The sequence below is a fragment of the Stylophora pistillata genome, chromosome 12 (assembly GCF_964205215.1).
Source record: "Stylophora pistillata chromosome 12, jaStyPist1.2, whole genome shotgun sequence".
Classification (NCBI taxonomy): domain Eukaryota; kingdom Metazoa; phylum Cnidaria; class Anthozoa; order Scleractinia; family Pocilloporidae; genus Stylophora; species Stylophora pistillata.
In genome coordinates this window covers 7,992,529-8,005,892 of record NC_142530.1, presented here as the reverse complement: position 1 = coordinate 8,005,892, position 13,364 = coordinate 7,992,529, and the positions used below count along the sequence as shown (strand labels likewise).

Sequence of the window (13,364 nt, the reverse complement as noted above, 5' to 3'; positions counted from 1 at the left end):
GCACGAGGAACACGAGGGGTAAAGATTAAAGCAGAGCATCACTTACCGTTAAGCAAGTAGGAAACTCTTTGGAGTACAAACTGCAACAAAATGTGAGAGTAGGTAAGGTTATCAAACCCAGACCAAAACTGTGAGAAGGGAGCACCCTGCGCCGCCCCTGCTCATTTGACTACAATTTTGTACATGCAGCTGAGAAATGAGGACTTTATTCGTACCTAACTTATGAGTATCATCTGCTTGAGGTGCCTTGGTTCCTTCTGCGTAAAGGATAGGGGCGTACTGCATGAGAGGAATCTTCGACGGTGTTCACATATCTGAGCTCGCTATAACCAAGTTGTTTACCACACAAAGAATGACAAATTATAGGGAAGACTATTTCAACACTTTGTTTAAAGATAGAACTAATGCAAAATTACAATCTATTGACACCTAGCCTCTAGAACGTAAACAATGTCAGTGGAGCTTCGTTTAGTTAACTATTATTCTTGCGTTCTAGACTGAAACGTTAACTTAAAGAATAAACGAGATTTGTATGAATTTAAATATTACCGACAAAAGTAATGGGAGACTGTATATGTTTTAAAAAGTAAAAGCTTAGTTTAGTCCATAGATAAAATCATCAAAGTGTATCGCATTCGAAAGTTGCGAACTCGAAAAGTAGCGAAGCCAGCTGTTTACTGATGATGAAAAAGAGAAAAGACAGAGCTTGTGAGAAAAGTAGCCCACAACGGTACTAACCTTTCTCTCTGTGCGGTTTATATAGTTGTCTAATTCTCAGAATGATTGTATGGATTGAAAACAAGCATGAATTGCTCCTTTTTAGTATATAAACTATTAATTTTTTTCTATTTAAGATCCTAAGTATGGCTAAGTTGTTGATGAAGTTAAATTATTTTAATTCCCAAGTTATTGTATAGCTTCTCAGAACCCCTTTTTTCACTCCGGCTGATGTCAAACCGATCGGGCAGAGAGGGTTCTGCCCGTTTTAAGATGTTTAAATTGAATTTTATCTCTCTTTTACCACTGTTCTTATCTGGTTGCGATTTAAGAATCGAGTTTTAGAGTGAATTTTTCTTTTAAATTAAGTACCTTGAAACATTTTCAAATTCCGGGTCAATGTCACGCCTAGACTCTTTCGAGACTGCTATGTTCTTCTCATCTCCATAATCAGTAAAGATAAATGCTAAGGCTATAGCAAGAGTCGATCCATACATAACGATAAAGAAAAACTTGCTCATGACGAAGTCTTACTCTCGCTCTGACCCATGCGCTTTGGCGCACGATGCATTTTGTACCCTTTTATGAGTGATTGATTTCCATATTGCGTGATCGTGTTCTATGAGACTACTTTATCAAGGAATAGAGACTTATTTTTCATCAATATCTAAATTTGTTATGTAAGTCAGACACTTTATTGTAACCTGAGGTAACCGACAGCGAAGAGATATTAAACCAAACACTACTTCTGGTTCACAAAAAAGATCCAGAAATTACTCGGTAACCTTTGATGACCCTTTAGGTATTAGAGGTCTGCTTTTTAATTTTAATCGAGCTTTGAAAGAATGCAAATATCCCGTCAGTGTCATCGAAGACGTTGCTTTTGAACGCGCAAAAAAAGAGCAACTTTAAAAGGAGGCAAAGGTAATTGACCTAATACAGCAAAAGCCCTAAGCGATGATGAGATGAGTTTCCTCTTCGAAAAAAAGCTTCTCGTAAATTTCAAACAGAGATGCATTGAAAAACACACCTTGGCTCTTCAATTTACTGCATTTTGGTCTGCGATGAAGAAAACTGTAAGCAAATCTTAATTTGTATATAGTAGACAAACTTCATAATGGGAAGTGTTTTGGTATGATATTTACGCACTCGTTTGGTTTGAAAATAAACTCGTGCGTAAATATAGTACGTCAACACTTTCCATGAAGAAATATTTATTTCCTTCATTGACGCATGCATGCGAAGCGTTTTTTTCTTTCTTTTATCAGATTTAGTCGTTTCATTGTTATTTATAATTGTTGTCTCCTCTGTGTGCCCTTAGGCGTTCAAAACACTTCTTGGTACTCTTGATTTTGATGCACAAATATAATGTCTGCACCATTTGTTCATTCTGGTGTTAAGGGAAGCTGTTAGAACACAACATTTTATTTAATTAGCCACACTGTCGAAATTTCTTTAACTGTGTGACACAAGAACGGATGCAAGCCTTTAGACTAAATTTTTCCTCAAATGTTTACTGTGATATTGATAGAACGTAGAACTGAAACGCAATACAGATCTTTTGCAGCCGAATCAACATCGTAGAAAAATCTTCAAAAGCGCGCAAAACAGAGAAGTATTTCAGACCACAAAATGATACTTAATTACACTCTCTATCGAAAAAGTTAAGTTATTCATTAGATCGATTTCTGCGCAGATTCATGGCTTGACCGGTGTATATTTTGATTGGAATATTTGAAAGGTTTTCAGTCATTTAAAAATGCGCTAGTTCAACTTTGTTGCTAACGTCTTCTGAGTGTCAAATTACTATACCCTAGTATTTTCTGATATTTGAGCTGTGCATGTTGAGCATAAGCGAAACTTTCTCGAAATAAAACATTGACGTCACAGATTTGAAAAGATTTGAAAACAATCCTGTCTTAAAATGAGAATATAATAATCGAAAGTAGAAGTGTTTTGTATTCCCTTCTTAAAAAAAAGCGTGTTTCTTTCAGCTCAAAATGGACCTCTAGAGGGAACCTCTGGAACTTTCGCTGTCTTTAATTAATGTACTAGCCGTGTAGCGGCTAAACTGGATACTAGGTTTATTGTATTTATTGAAGAACAGAGTCACAAAAGGGAACGAAGTGAGACGAGACCCTCCCCCCCCCCCACCCCACCACTGTGCACAAGAGTGTTTGAATCAGATATTATTCCTTACGTTTTTTGAGGCCACGTTTACTTCAAGGTTGTATTCATCAGTTTCAAAAATAAGTTCAAAAATAAATACAATGAGACTAACACCTCGATAAAGTGATTTAAAACGTGTTTTATTCAGTCCCACAGGAATAAAGGCCAATATCTTCGTCATGTCAGTCTTCGAGTCTGGACGATCTCTCTAAATCTGATATAATAAAAGAAACAAATAGAGATAAAATGGATGTTTGATACCTAGAAGCCCTTTAAATGGTCCTTAAGTGTTAAGTGTAGGATCCCTATATATAGGAAATGTCTCAGTTTAAGTGCAAAAATATGGATATCCCATTGGTAAGCTTTCTTACTTGATGGCCCTTTTGCATTTATATGTGCAAATAATAAAATGGCAAAGAGTATATCATACCTAGTGTTTGTGTAACCGCGCATGCATAACTGATAAATTGAAGAACGGTTGTTGTGGAATTTATAATTTGACTTGTTGCTTGTTGACCTGATCATAATAAAGTCCTCCGGATCACATAAGAGAAGCAGGATCAAACTGTATCGAAACCCGACGCAAGATAGGAAAATCAAACCCAGAAATCCAGACCACAGTTGTAGGAGATGAGCACGCTCACCAAAGTGTAATCCCAGCTTAAATCAACTTTATCAACAGTCCCTACCTTCCTTATGATTATCAACTGTTTACTTTTCAACCGCGACGGTAATAACGACGTCTAAACCATGGGCGTACTGCCCGGGGGACTGGACGTGGGAGTCTGAACCGCGATATCGGATCCGATGATTTCTTCAATACGTTGAAAAGACCATTCTTCCCCTCGACATCTTCAGTGTCTTCTTCATCATCGTTGTAAGCTTCTCGTTCGTTTTCATCGAGGCCATCACCTTCTACATTCCAGTCTAAGTCACTTAAGATGAAAAAGATATTGTAAGCTCTTCTGATTTTCAACTTTTAGCCGGTGCGTCATTTTTCTCCTTGACGAGGCCAAGTGCATTAATCGTTAAGTCTAGATAGACACCCACTTCAAAACGGCAGTATTTTTGGAACGGCGTTAGCCGCAAAAGTCCAATATTACAAATGGCTGTATTTGTTGAACTTAGCTAGAGTGTCCAGCATATAACAGGTAAACCTAAGCCCAAGTAATTGCATGAGATCGAAAGTTTCTGGAAATTTAAACCTCTCTTTAGTGTTTGATTTTTTTGTACTTAGTTGATACAATCATTGAAAGATTCTTTATGCCAACCATGTCGTATGTAAAGCTGGACATAAATATCGGCATCCAGAAGCAAATTTCTGTCACCCCTATTTAAGGCAAATTCGACCGGGCTGAAAGAGCCCTGCGAAACTTAATGCGACCGGAAGATTTAACAGGTAATCCCAAACTTATTACCTGAAAGTATCTTCGAACACTGATTCTAAGTCCATCGTAGATTCTTTTAACACTGGTGAATTTCCTTCATGTTCATGACTGGTAAAAGATACAGCCAAGCTGATGGCAAAAGCCGATCCAAATACGGCAATAAGGTGAGATCTGTTCATGACGACGTCTTCTTTAGCTCTGGCTTGTTAGCAAAGGTAAAGGTGCATCTTATATCTTTAGAGCATGCATTTTATCCCTTATCGCGTGGCCTTTTTCATCTAATAACCAAGAGCCCACTTCAGTTAAAAAAGTGCCCACCACCAATACTAAAGCCTCGAATATCAACCTGACACTGTTCTGCAAACCACTGAAATCGACCTTAGAGACAGTAGCGACGTAAAAATAATTATCAAACGTTAAGTTCACCAACTCTCCAATCCTTCAGCTACGCCAACAATACACTAAAGAATCAAATACTGCATTCTTTAAACTTCATTTCTCTTCACCAGCAAAATTACCAAAAGTAACCAGTGGATGACATCACTCGATGGTTTCTAGAAACACAACATTTTTTTACCAGAAAAAAGAGAAAAAGAAGTAATTTTTGATGAATATTTCCTTGTCGACTTCTGCTGGCCTTAATGCTATGGCTTTTCAAGCCTCATCATTACAACATTATAGTAAGGGACCTCTGGTGAATTTTTGGTCAGCCAAACAATACATTTTAAACCTAAAATAAATTTTGATTAATAGTTATGATGACGATGTTACTATTTATAAAAATTATCACAATCATACTTATAATAAGACGATAAATCGCATAAGAGGTACATGAGTGTTGAAACTAAAAATAAAACAAATATTGTAATGGTGAAAACTTGCGATAGCTTCTCGAAAGTGCTCCGGCATTGAAGAGTGACTGTATTGTAGTGTACTTCCCTTTTTCTGTTATCATCAGTCGAGTGTTTCTAAATCTGGTTGTTTTAGCAGTTCATTCACGATTTGTATTATGCTCATTACGCTTGTATTCCCGTTTTAGTCACATATTACACTTATTAATCAAAATACTACACATTACTACGGGGAAAGATCTCCAAGATTGAATTTTCCATCAGTCTTCGAGTTTGGACGGTCCTTATAAATCTGTTGCGATAAAAGGATTCAATATTAATAAATTCATCAACATCATAATTAAGGGTCCCTAGTTGCACAGTGCATGTACAAGAAATGTATTTCATAGCAAATGTGAGAGGTGACCTGTGAATATGCGATATTCAAAGATAGTATTTCTGTTTTTTTGTACAACCGTATAACGTGAAACAGTCAAGTAACTCAGTCGCTTGAAACCATGCATTCAGAAAGGCCCTTTGGAGTACAAAATACAACTAAATGTGAAGGCAGGTAAGATGATCAAACCCAGACCGAAGCTGTGAGAGGTGAGCACCCTAAAAAAAGCGCCGCCCTTGCTGATGCACAATCGGTTTGCGTCTAGTTTCTTGTATTTTGAAGGATGTTATTTCCAATCTGTTTTTGTCTTCTCCATTTTTACCCTTCTCTGTTCCTTCGTGATTTACCACTATCTCCTTTGTGTTTTTTTTTTTTAATCTTACTAAACTAATATTTTGTGGTCATTTACAATCTGTGTTTACTGATCTTTTCTATTCTTCTCCATTGTTTATCCCTTCAAATCTATCATACGAATGAGTTTGGAGAGACGATCAATATAAAGTATTGCACCAGAGTATCTGTAGAATCTGCAAGTCCGCATTAGAATTAGCTCGAACCCCCGCTCGAAAAACCTTTTGACGGGTATTTCATAATCATTAATATAATTTTTTTATCATCATCATCATTAGTATCAACATTTTCATTATTATCATTATTATCATTGTTCTCATTATTACCATGCGGCAGTATATACATCTGTATGCCCAGAATAAAAACAAAACTATAGTTGGGGTTGGGCGTTAAGCCATGGCCACCCACAGCGTCGACTATTATCTATACATACAATTAGAAATATAAATGGGTAAAAATGATTAAAAGAATTTGTAAATACTTTGAATGTCTTGATGTTCAATAACGTTCGATGGAAATAAATTCTATTGTAACTATGTAATATCTAGTGACTTAGCTTAATGTTCTTGCAATATGAAGTGAACTTATAAGGATGGCCTTCTGCATTTGTCCCAAGATAGATTTACTCTTGTCTTTCACCAGTTCCTTGATATTCTGCTCCACCTCTCTTGAGCAACCACCAAGGACATCTATGATTATATTGTATTGAATGATCTTGTACCCAGGGTATCTGTTTGTGAACTCTAATCATAGTTGGTGATACTTTGTGATCTTTCAATGTCTTTCGCCTCTCTGTTTTCCAGCCACGGGCAGCTATTCTCGATGACTGCATCTCTCCTGATTAATTTGTCGATAATTGTAACATCTCTTCTGTTAGCTTTCACCAATGTTGTATCTGCATGTAAGGAGACGTCCCAGTAGGCGGTAGCACGTTTATTCTCGTACATTGACTTTGATATAGCTGTTGAGAACCATGGCTCCACTTTGCTAATGAAGTTCAAGGGTCCCAGGACTTCGAAGAATAGGATCTTAAGGGCATTGTTATGTCTCTGTAAGGACTTGGTTTGGGCCAAAGCGATGCAGCCAAATAGAATGTGTTGTACCTTCTCTGTGAACGTTCCACATAAACAGCAATTTTCATCAATGACTTGCGAACTAATCTTTCAGTTGTAGCATAGGTAAAGCTCTTGTATTCCTGCTATGGTGTTTGTAGAGGCATTCTTCCATGAAGAAAGCCACGCAAAGCATTTCTGAAGATCAACTTCTTCGTCTTCCCATCTGTTCCTGATGAATTTTCCTTGACATCTCTCCTCAGATACAGTTGATTGAGTCTCCTGCTCCCGTGACTTGTTGATTACTGGCTTCACCTGTTTGGACTGTACTTCTTTATCCCCATCGATGACAGTTGGGTTTGGATAACTTAGCCTAGTTGAAAACCCAGATCAGCTGCATACGTCGTTACATCTTGGATCTTGGAGTGACGACCTTTTTGTCCAGCAAGCTCTTCAAAGGATCTTACAGTAGCCATCGTTGGGTCAGCATTACAGTAGAGCTTTATTGCTGCTTTCATATTGGTCTTCTTGTATTCCTTCTCCACCGACTTAAGACCTCTTCCATCGTGCCTCCGTGACATATAGAGTACTGCCTTTGATCCACGAGGGTGATTTCCTCCATTCTCTTCAATGATCTTTCTTTCCTCGCGGTCTACCTGTTTAATGTTTGCTATCGGCCACGTTTGTGTCTACATCAGGTATGTAAGTACCGGAAGTGCGTACTGATCGGTTGCCTTAACCTTCGAGCGGTCTGACAATGGGTTAGACCAGATGGTCAATAGCCTTCGCCGCAACCTCTAAGATTTCCTTGTCCTCTTGCTTGGTGTTTTTTAAGGACGACCAGAAATTTATAGGTGATATCTTTACCTAAGTTCTTAGGTTTAAGGTTAGCAATATTCATGTCTTCTCTACCTTGCTCGGTATGAGCTTTCTTCACATTTACCACAGCACACTTTTTCTCATTCCACGTTAACCAGATACATCCCATTCCGTTCTTTACAGCCGTCAATTATTATTATTATTAGTGTTATTAGTGTTATTAGTGTTACTGTTATTTTGTTATAATTATTATAAATATCATCGTTATAATCATCAGCTTCATTATTAACAACATGGCGTCTGTGTCATGAATATGTAACTTGGTGTCAGGATTGGGATTACGAGCGCCACTGAATAAAACCAAACACAACAAGATGGCTAAAGGATACGCCAATTCGTCGATCAACTGGCCAAGAATGAACTGGGCCGCTACGGACATGAGCAAAGAATGGGAGAGATTTTACTAACACTGTGAATTCACGTTCGGAAGACCGCTCAGCAAATGCACTGAGAAGGAAGAAATATGCAACCTTATGAGCTTCGTCGGCGACAAAGGCCGAAACATTTACCTCACTTTCCAATGGGAAATTGTTCAAGTTGGATCTGGAGAAAGTGCACAAAATGTAAATGAAAAAGAGATATTCCATAGAGTCGTTGGAAAGTTCAAAGCACATCTTGAAGCAAAGAAGAACCCGATTATGGCGGCTGTTAAATTTGATCGAAGACGCCAGTTACAAGGGGAAACGTTTGACTCCTTTGTCACCGATCTTTAGCTCCTGGCCTGTGGTCTGGACATGACAGTGTCAAATAACTTGATCCGAAACGCCATTGCATGCAAATCTCTGGACGAACGAGTAAGACAACGTTGCTTAGAAAAAAGTAAAAACCTTACCCTGGTAATGGCAATTGACATAATAATAATAATAATCATAATAATAATAATAATGATAATAATAATAATTTATCTACTTATATAGCGCCCTTTAACAGTATGGGATGATCAAAGGCGCTTTACAATCCAGGAGAATTAACATTTACAGTCGGATGTTCGAAGCGACCAAAGATGGAATGCAAGTGATGCCTGGCGAAGACCCGAACGTGGAAGTAATAAACTTGCATGGAAGAATAGCTCGTCTAAGAAGAATTGCTCGTCAAAGAAGAAACATGAACAAGTTCAAAAATGCGATAGGTGTGGATAAAATGCTCACAAGCCACGTGAACAATGCCCAGCCAAAAATGAATCATGCAACAAGTGCAGAAAAACTGGATATTTTGCAAAAGTGTGCAGAAGTAAGAAAAACAATGTCCAGACACTGCAGGAAATTGTCTACCCTGGAGAAGACTTCTCTAGTGACGAGGAGGGCTCTAACAGCAATGTACAACTACTTCACATAGCTATCTTAGAAATGAATGGCATCACAGACAGGCAAAAACGTATGAAAATAATGAATGGTGGGAAGTTGTCGAAGTGGACAATAATGCCCTGCATTGTCAAGTTGACACTGGTGCCTATGCAAGTGTAATTAACACCACTCAGCTCAAGCAAGTAGCACCCAATGCCCAGATCAAAAAAACAAGAAGACACTGGTGTCATACAGCCAACAGCGAATCACACCAAAGGGTTACGTCACTCTTCCAATAAGATTCAAGGACAGGGATTTAAATGTGAACTTCTATGTCATAGATAGTAAGCAGAAGCCAATATTGTCAGGCAAAGTTTGTCAAGCACTCAACTTGGTTCAGCAGGTACATAACCTACAGACACATGTTGATAAAAACCTAAAAGAGCTACTTTATCAGTACCCAGATTTACAAAGTGCATCCGGAACCATGCCTGGAACTTACTCTATGAAGATTGACCCCACAGCAACACCTGTAGTGCATTGGCCTCGCAGACAACCTGCAGCACTCCTTCCCAAGATCATTGCCAAGCTCAAAGAGATGGAAAAAGAACGACAGCTATCCAATGTCGCACAGCCCACTTACTGGGTTAACTCAAGCTGAACTTTTTGAAGGTCAGAGTACGAAACAGCAAGTTCAATATGTGGGCCACATTATCTCAGCAGAAGGCCTCAAACCAGATCCAGAAAAAGTAAGAGGTATGAAGGACATGCCACCTCCTAGAACGAAAGAAGTCGTGCGTCGGTTCTAAAATCTACATAGTATTTGGCCAAATTCCTCCCGATACTGGCAGAAGTCGAAACACCACTGCGTGAACTAACCAGAAAAGATGTACTCTTCCACTGGGACAAGCCACAGGTAGCTGCCTTTCAAAGGCTTAAGGATATGTGCTGTGAAGTCGCAGTGCTATCCTACTATGACGTCACAAAAGATGTGACCATAAAATGTGACGCCAGCAAGAGCGCGGTGGGTGCTGTCCTACAGCAAGAGGGAAAGCCGATAACCTACGCATCCCGTAAACTTAGAGCATGAGAGCTTAATTGGGCGCCAATAGAGAAGGAAATGCTGGCAATCGTGTTCAGTATACAGAAATTCAGAGAGTACGCTCTGGGAAAAGAGACTTTGGTCCAGACTGACCATAACCGCCTCCCAGTTAGCTCAACTGATAGAGCACTGGACTGTTGTGCGGGAGGTCGAGGGTTCGAGCCCCAGCCGGACAAATACTTAAGGTCTTAAAATAATTGAAAAGAGTATGCTTCCTTTCTATAACATCAAGAAATGGTTAGATATTCTAGTCTTCTCGGATAGGGACGAATAAATGAAGGTCCCGTCTCCTGCAGGAGGGTTAGGAGACGTTAATTTCCCACGCACGAGATAACTGTGTGATGGATGTCCCTCCCCAGGGTAGGGTGGGTGGGTTGGGTTTAAGTAGATGAACCTAGTAGGGGACTACGTGTCCTATTGTTTTTCCACCTGTACAATGTACAAATATTTAGAAGACGAAGAAGAAGAAGAATAAACCCCTAGAAATGATACTGCGCAAGCCCATGGCAACGACACCATTACGATTGCATGCAATGATGCTGAAAGTATCTGGCTATGATCTAAAAGTGGAATATCTTCCAGGCAAGAAGCAAGTCCTCGCAGACACCCTCAGCCGAGTAAGTCTAAATGAGGCACCACCGGAAGAAGAAGGGATACAAGTAAACATGTTGGAAAGAATCTCGACTTCTGAACCGAGGTATGTAGAACTTCAAAAAAAAAACAGCAAATGAGCTCCATGAGCTGTATGTTATGATTCAAGCTGGTTAGCCAGAAACTAAGCAACAAGTCCCACACAGCATCCGCCAATACTGGGACACTCGGGATGAGCTTGCTGTACTCGATGGAGCAGCATACCGAGTAATGTGAATAGTAGTACCTCCCTCGATGAGGCCAGCCATGCTGGAGATAATGCATGGAAGACACCTGGGAATTTTAAAGTGTAAGCAAAGAGCCAGGGAAGCCCTCTACTGGCCCGGCACGAGGGCACAAATAGAAGACAAAGTGAAGGACTGTACCATATCTTGTAAGTATGTCCCTGCACAGCAGAAAGAGCCTCTGTTACCAAGCTCTGTCCCAGACCTGCCTTGGGAAATGGCCGCTTCGGACATATTTACCTTTGAAGGTGAACATTACCTGTTGCTAGTTGATTATTACATTAAGTTTATCGAGGTGACCAGACTGAAGGATCTCACATCACAGGTGACCATTGGAGTCCTAAAAGAACATTTCAGTCAGCATGGCATCCCCGCAAAACTGGTCACTGACTGTGGCAGCAAGTACACAAATAACAAATTTGAGACCTTTGCTAAAAGGTACAGCTTTTAACACGTCCAAGCTAGCCCAGAGCACCTAAAGGCGAATGGAGAAGCGGAAGCTGCAGTTAAAGCAGTGAAGTCTCTATAGAGAAAGAATAAAGGCAAGAAAAAAAGCACTCCTTGAGTACAGATCGTCCCTGCCTCCAGGAATTGACTTTTCTCCATCATACGGCTCTCTATGGGACGCAGGCTACGAACAACACTACCAATAGCACGTAGCCTGTTGGAGCCTGAAACACACAACACCCAGAAGATAAGAAAAGGAAACTCTTTATTCGCACTATTTCAAGAGGTTACTACAGATTATAAAAGTCAGAATACATGAAAGAAATTAAATTACATCAATAATCAAAAGTAAAATGTGCACAGTGGCCAAAGTAACATAGCTTTCGAGTTGGCCACTGTCACGCATAGTTAAGTGGTGTATCTTAACATTTACACAAGACTTACTTTAATTCTATATTTACACTAACCAAGGTATTTATACACAATTAGTATTAAAAACAAAGAGAATAGAGAAGTGAGTAAATAAGTAAATAAATAAATAAAAATTTAATTAAGTTAAAAGAAGGAGAATTAAATTTTTTTATATTGAATCAAAAGAACAACGACTAAGAACAAAAAAACTAAAGTAAACTAAACCAATGCATTCTAAGAAGTAGATTGTGAAGTTAGCAGATATAGCTTGAATTGTTTGGAGAAGCGAAAATAACATAGTTTTTTTAAATGCAGTGGAATAGTCTCCCATATTTTCGATGCAATGAAAGTAAAAGTAGGAGCTCCATAATTATTACGTATTAGAGGCCTACGGAAGTTAAGGTTAGAAACAAATCTATTGTAATGGCTATGATAAAGGCAAGAATGAAACATAGCAAGGATAAGCAAAAGTACTACCATGACTGCCAGGGTGCCAACGAGCTACCACCACTCAAATCGGGTTATTACGTCAGAGTCAAACCGGAGCCAAGGTCAAAGGAGTGGAGAGCGGCAACAATAGTGCAGAAACATGCCCTGCCTAGGTCATATGTGGTAGAGATGGGCGGCCAAAGAATCAGACATAATCGAATAGCCCTGAGAAACGACTCAACAAAGTCCCATATGGGATACCTGAAACGTCAAGGAAACATCGCACAGCAGACAGAGCCTGAGCTAGACAAATCAAATGCAGGACTCACGTTCCCAGCAAGCCCACAAATGGAGAGTTCACTACAGGGATTCCACTGAAGTCCTTCAGCTGCTGAGGAAATCCCAGCTGAAGATGTACCACCTTCAACAGACGTAGCGGAAGCCAAAGACCAGCCCTGGTATACAACCCAAAGTGGAAGACTTGTCAAAAAGCAGTCAGACTAGACCTGTGACCAGTTGTTCGGAGGCAAGAGAGTGTGGGACATGAACAATGATAGACACTCATTGATGTTGAGATAACTGTTCCTTTAGTTTAGTTTTTTTTTTCTGTTTCCTTAAGTGTGATGTGAATAAGGGGGGATGTTATGAATGGCAATACCACTGGTCATTATTCACAGTTATGTAATTTTCGAGTTGTTTGTTAACCAATCACATTAAACCACGCGGTTTGGATTGGAGACCCAACATGGCGTCTGTGTCATGAATATGTAACTCCTCGTAAGCATAAGTTTCTTTCCTCCAGAGTTAAGCACTATGCCAAAGGCTAGTTCTAAGCGGAGATGTCTATTTAAATCCTGACCTTACGGCTTTAAACTCAAGTTGCACCAGGAAAAATTCAAAGTTGAACTGTGTTCTGTCGAACAGTCGCTCTCTTTGCGACAAAATAGTAAAATTCCAAGGGTAAGTTTATGGTAGAAACTTGGATGTGGTCGCTGTTACTGAGACATGGCTCCATGATGGCTATTTTGATGAGG

At 39.4% G+C, this 13,364-nt stretch overlaps 1 protein-coding gene and 1 pseudogene across 1 annotated transcript; one reads left to right on the top strand and one right to left on the bottom strand.

The window, feature by feature from the left end:
* Positions 1-2,984: 2,984 nt before the first annotated feature.
* On the bottom strand, positions 2,985-4,471 carry LOC148718649 (uncharacterized). The gene is made up of 3 exons (XM_088742083.1): positions 4,305-4,471; positions 3,576-3,821; positions 2,985-3,100 (listed from the first exon to the last, which is right to left on the bottom strand). The coding sequence occupies exons 1-2, from the start codon at positions 4,451-4,453 to the stop codon at positions 3,605-3,607; spliced, it is 366 nt and encodes a 121-aa protein (XP_088598209.1). The 5' UTR covers positions 4,454-4,471; the 3' UTR covers positions 2,985-3,100; positions 3,576-3,604.
* A 6,789-nt stretch (positions 4,472-11,260) lies between these two features.
* LOC148718648 (uncharacterized) lies at positions 11,261-12,834 on the top strand (annotated as a pseudogene).
* Positions 12,835-13,364: the final 530 nt, after the last annotated feature.

Coding starts and splice junctions, on each gene's coding strand:
- LOC148718649 (XM_088742083.1), bottom strand. CDS start 4,453: ATGAACAGATCTCACCTTATTGCCGTATTTGGATCGGCTTTTGCCATC. Junction 3,822..4,304: donor GTGTTCGAAGATACTTTCAG/GTAATAAGTTTG, acceptor TTTCATCTTAAG/TGACTTAGACTGGAATGTAG.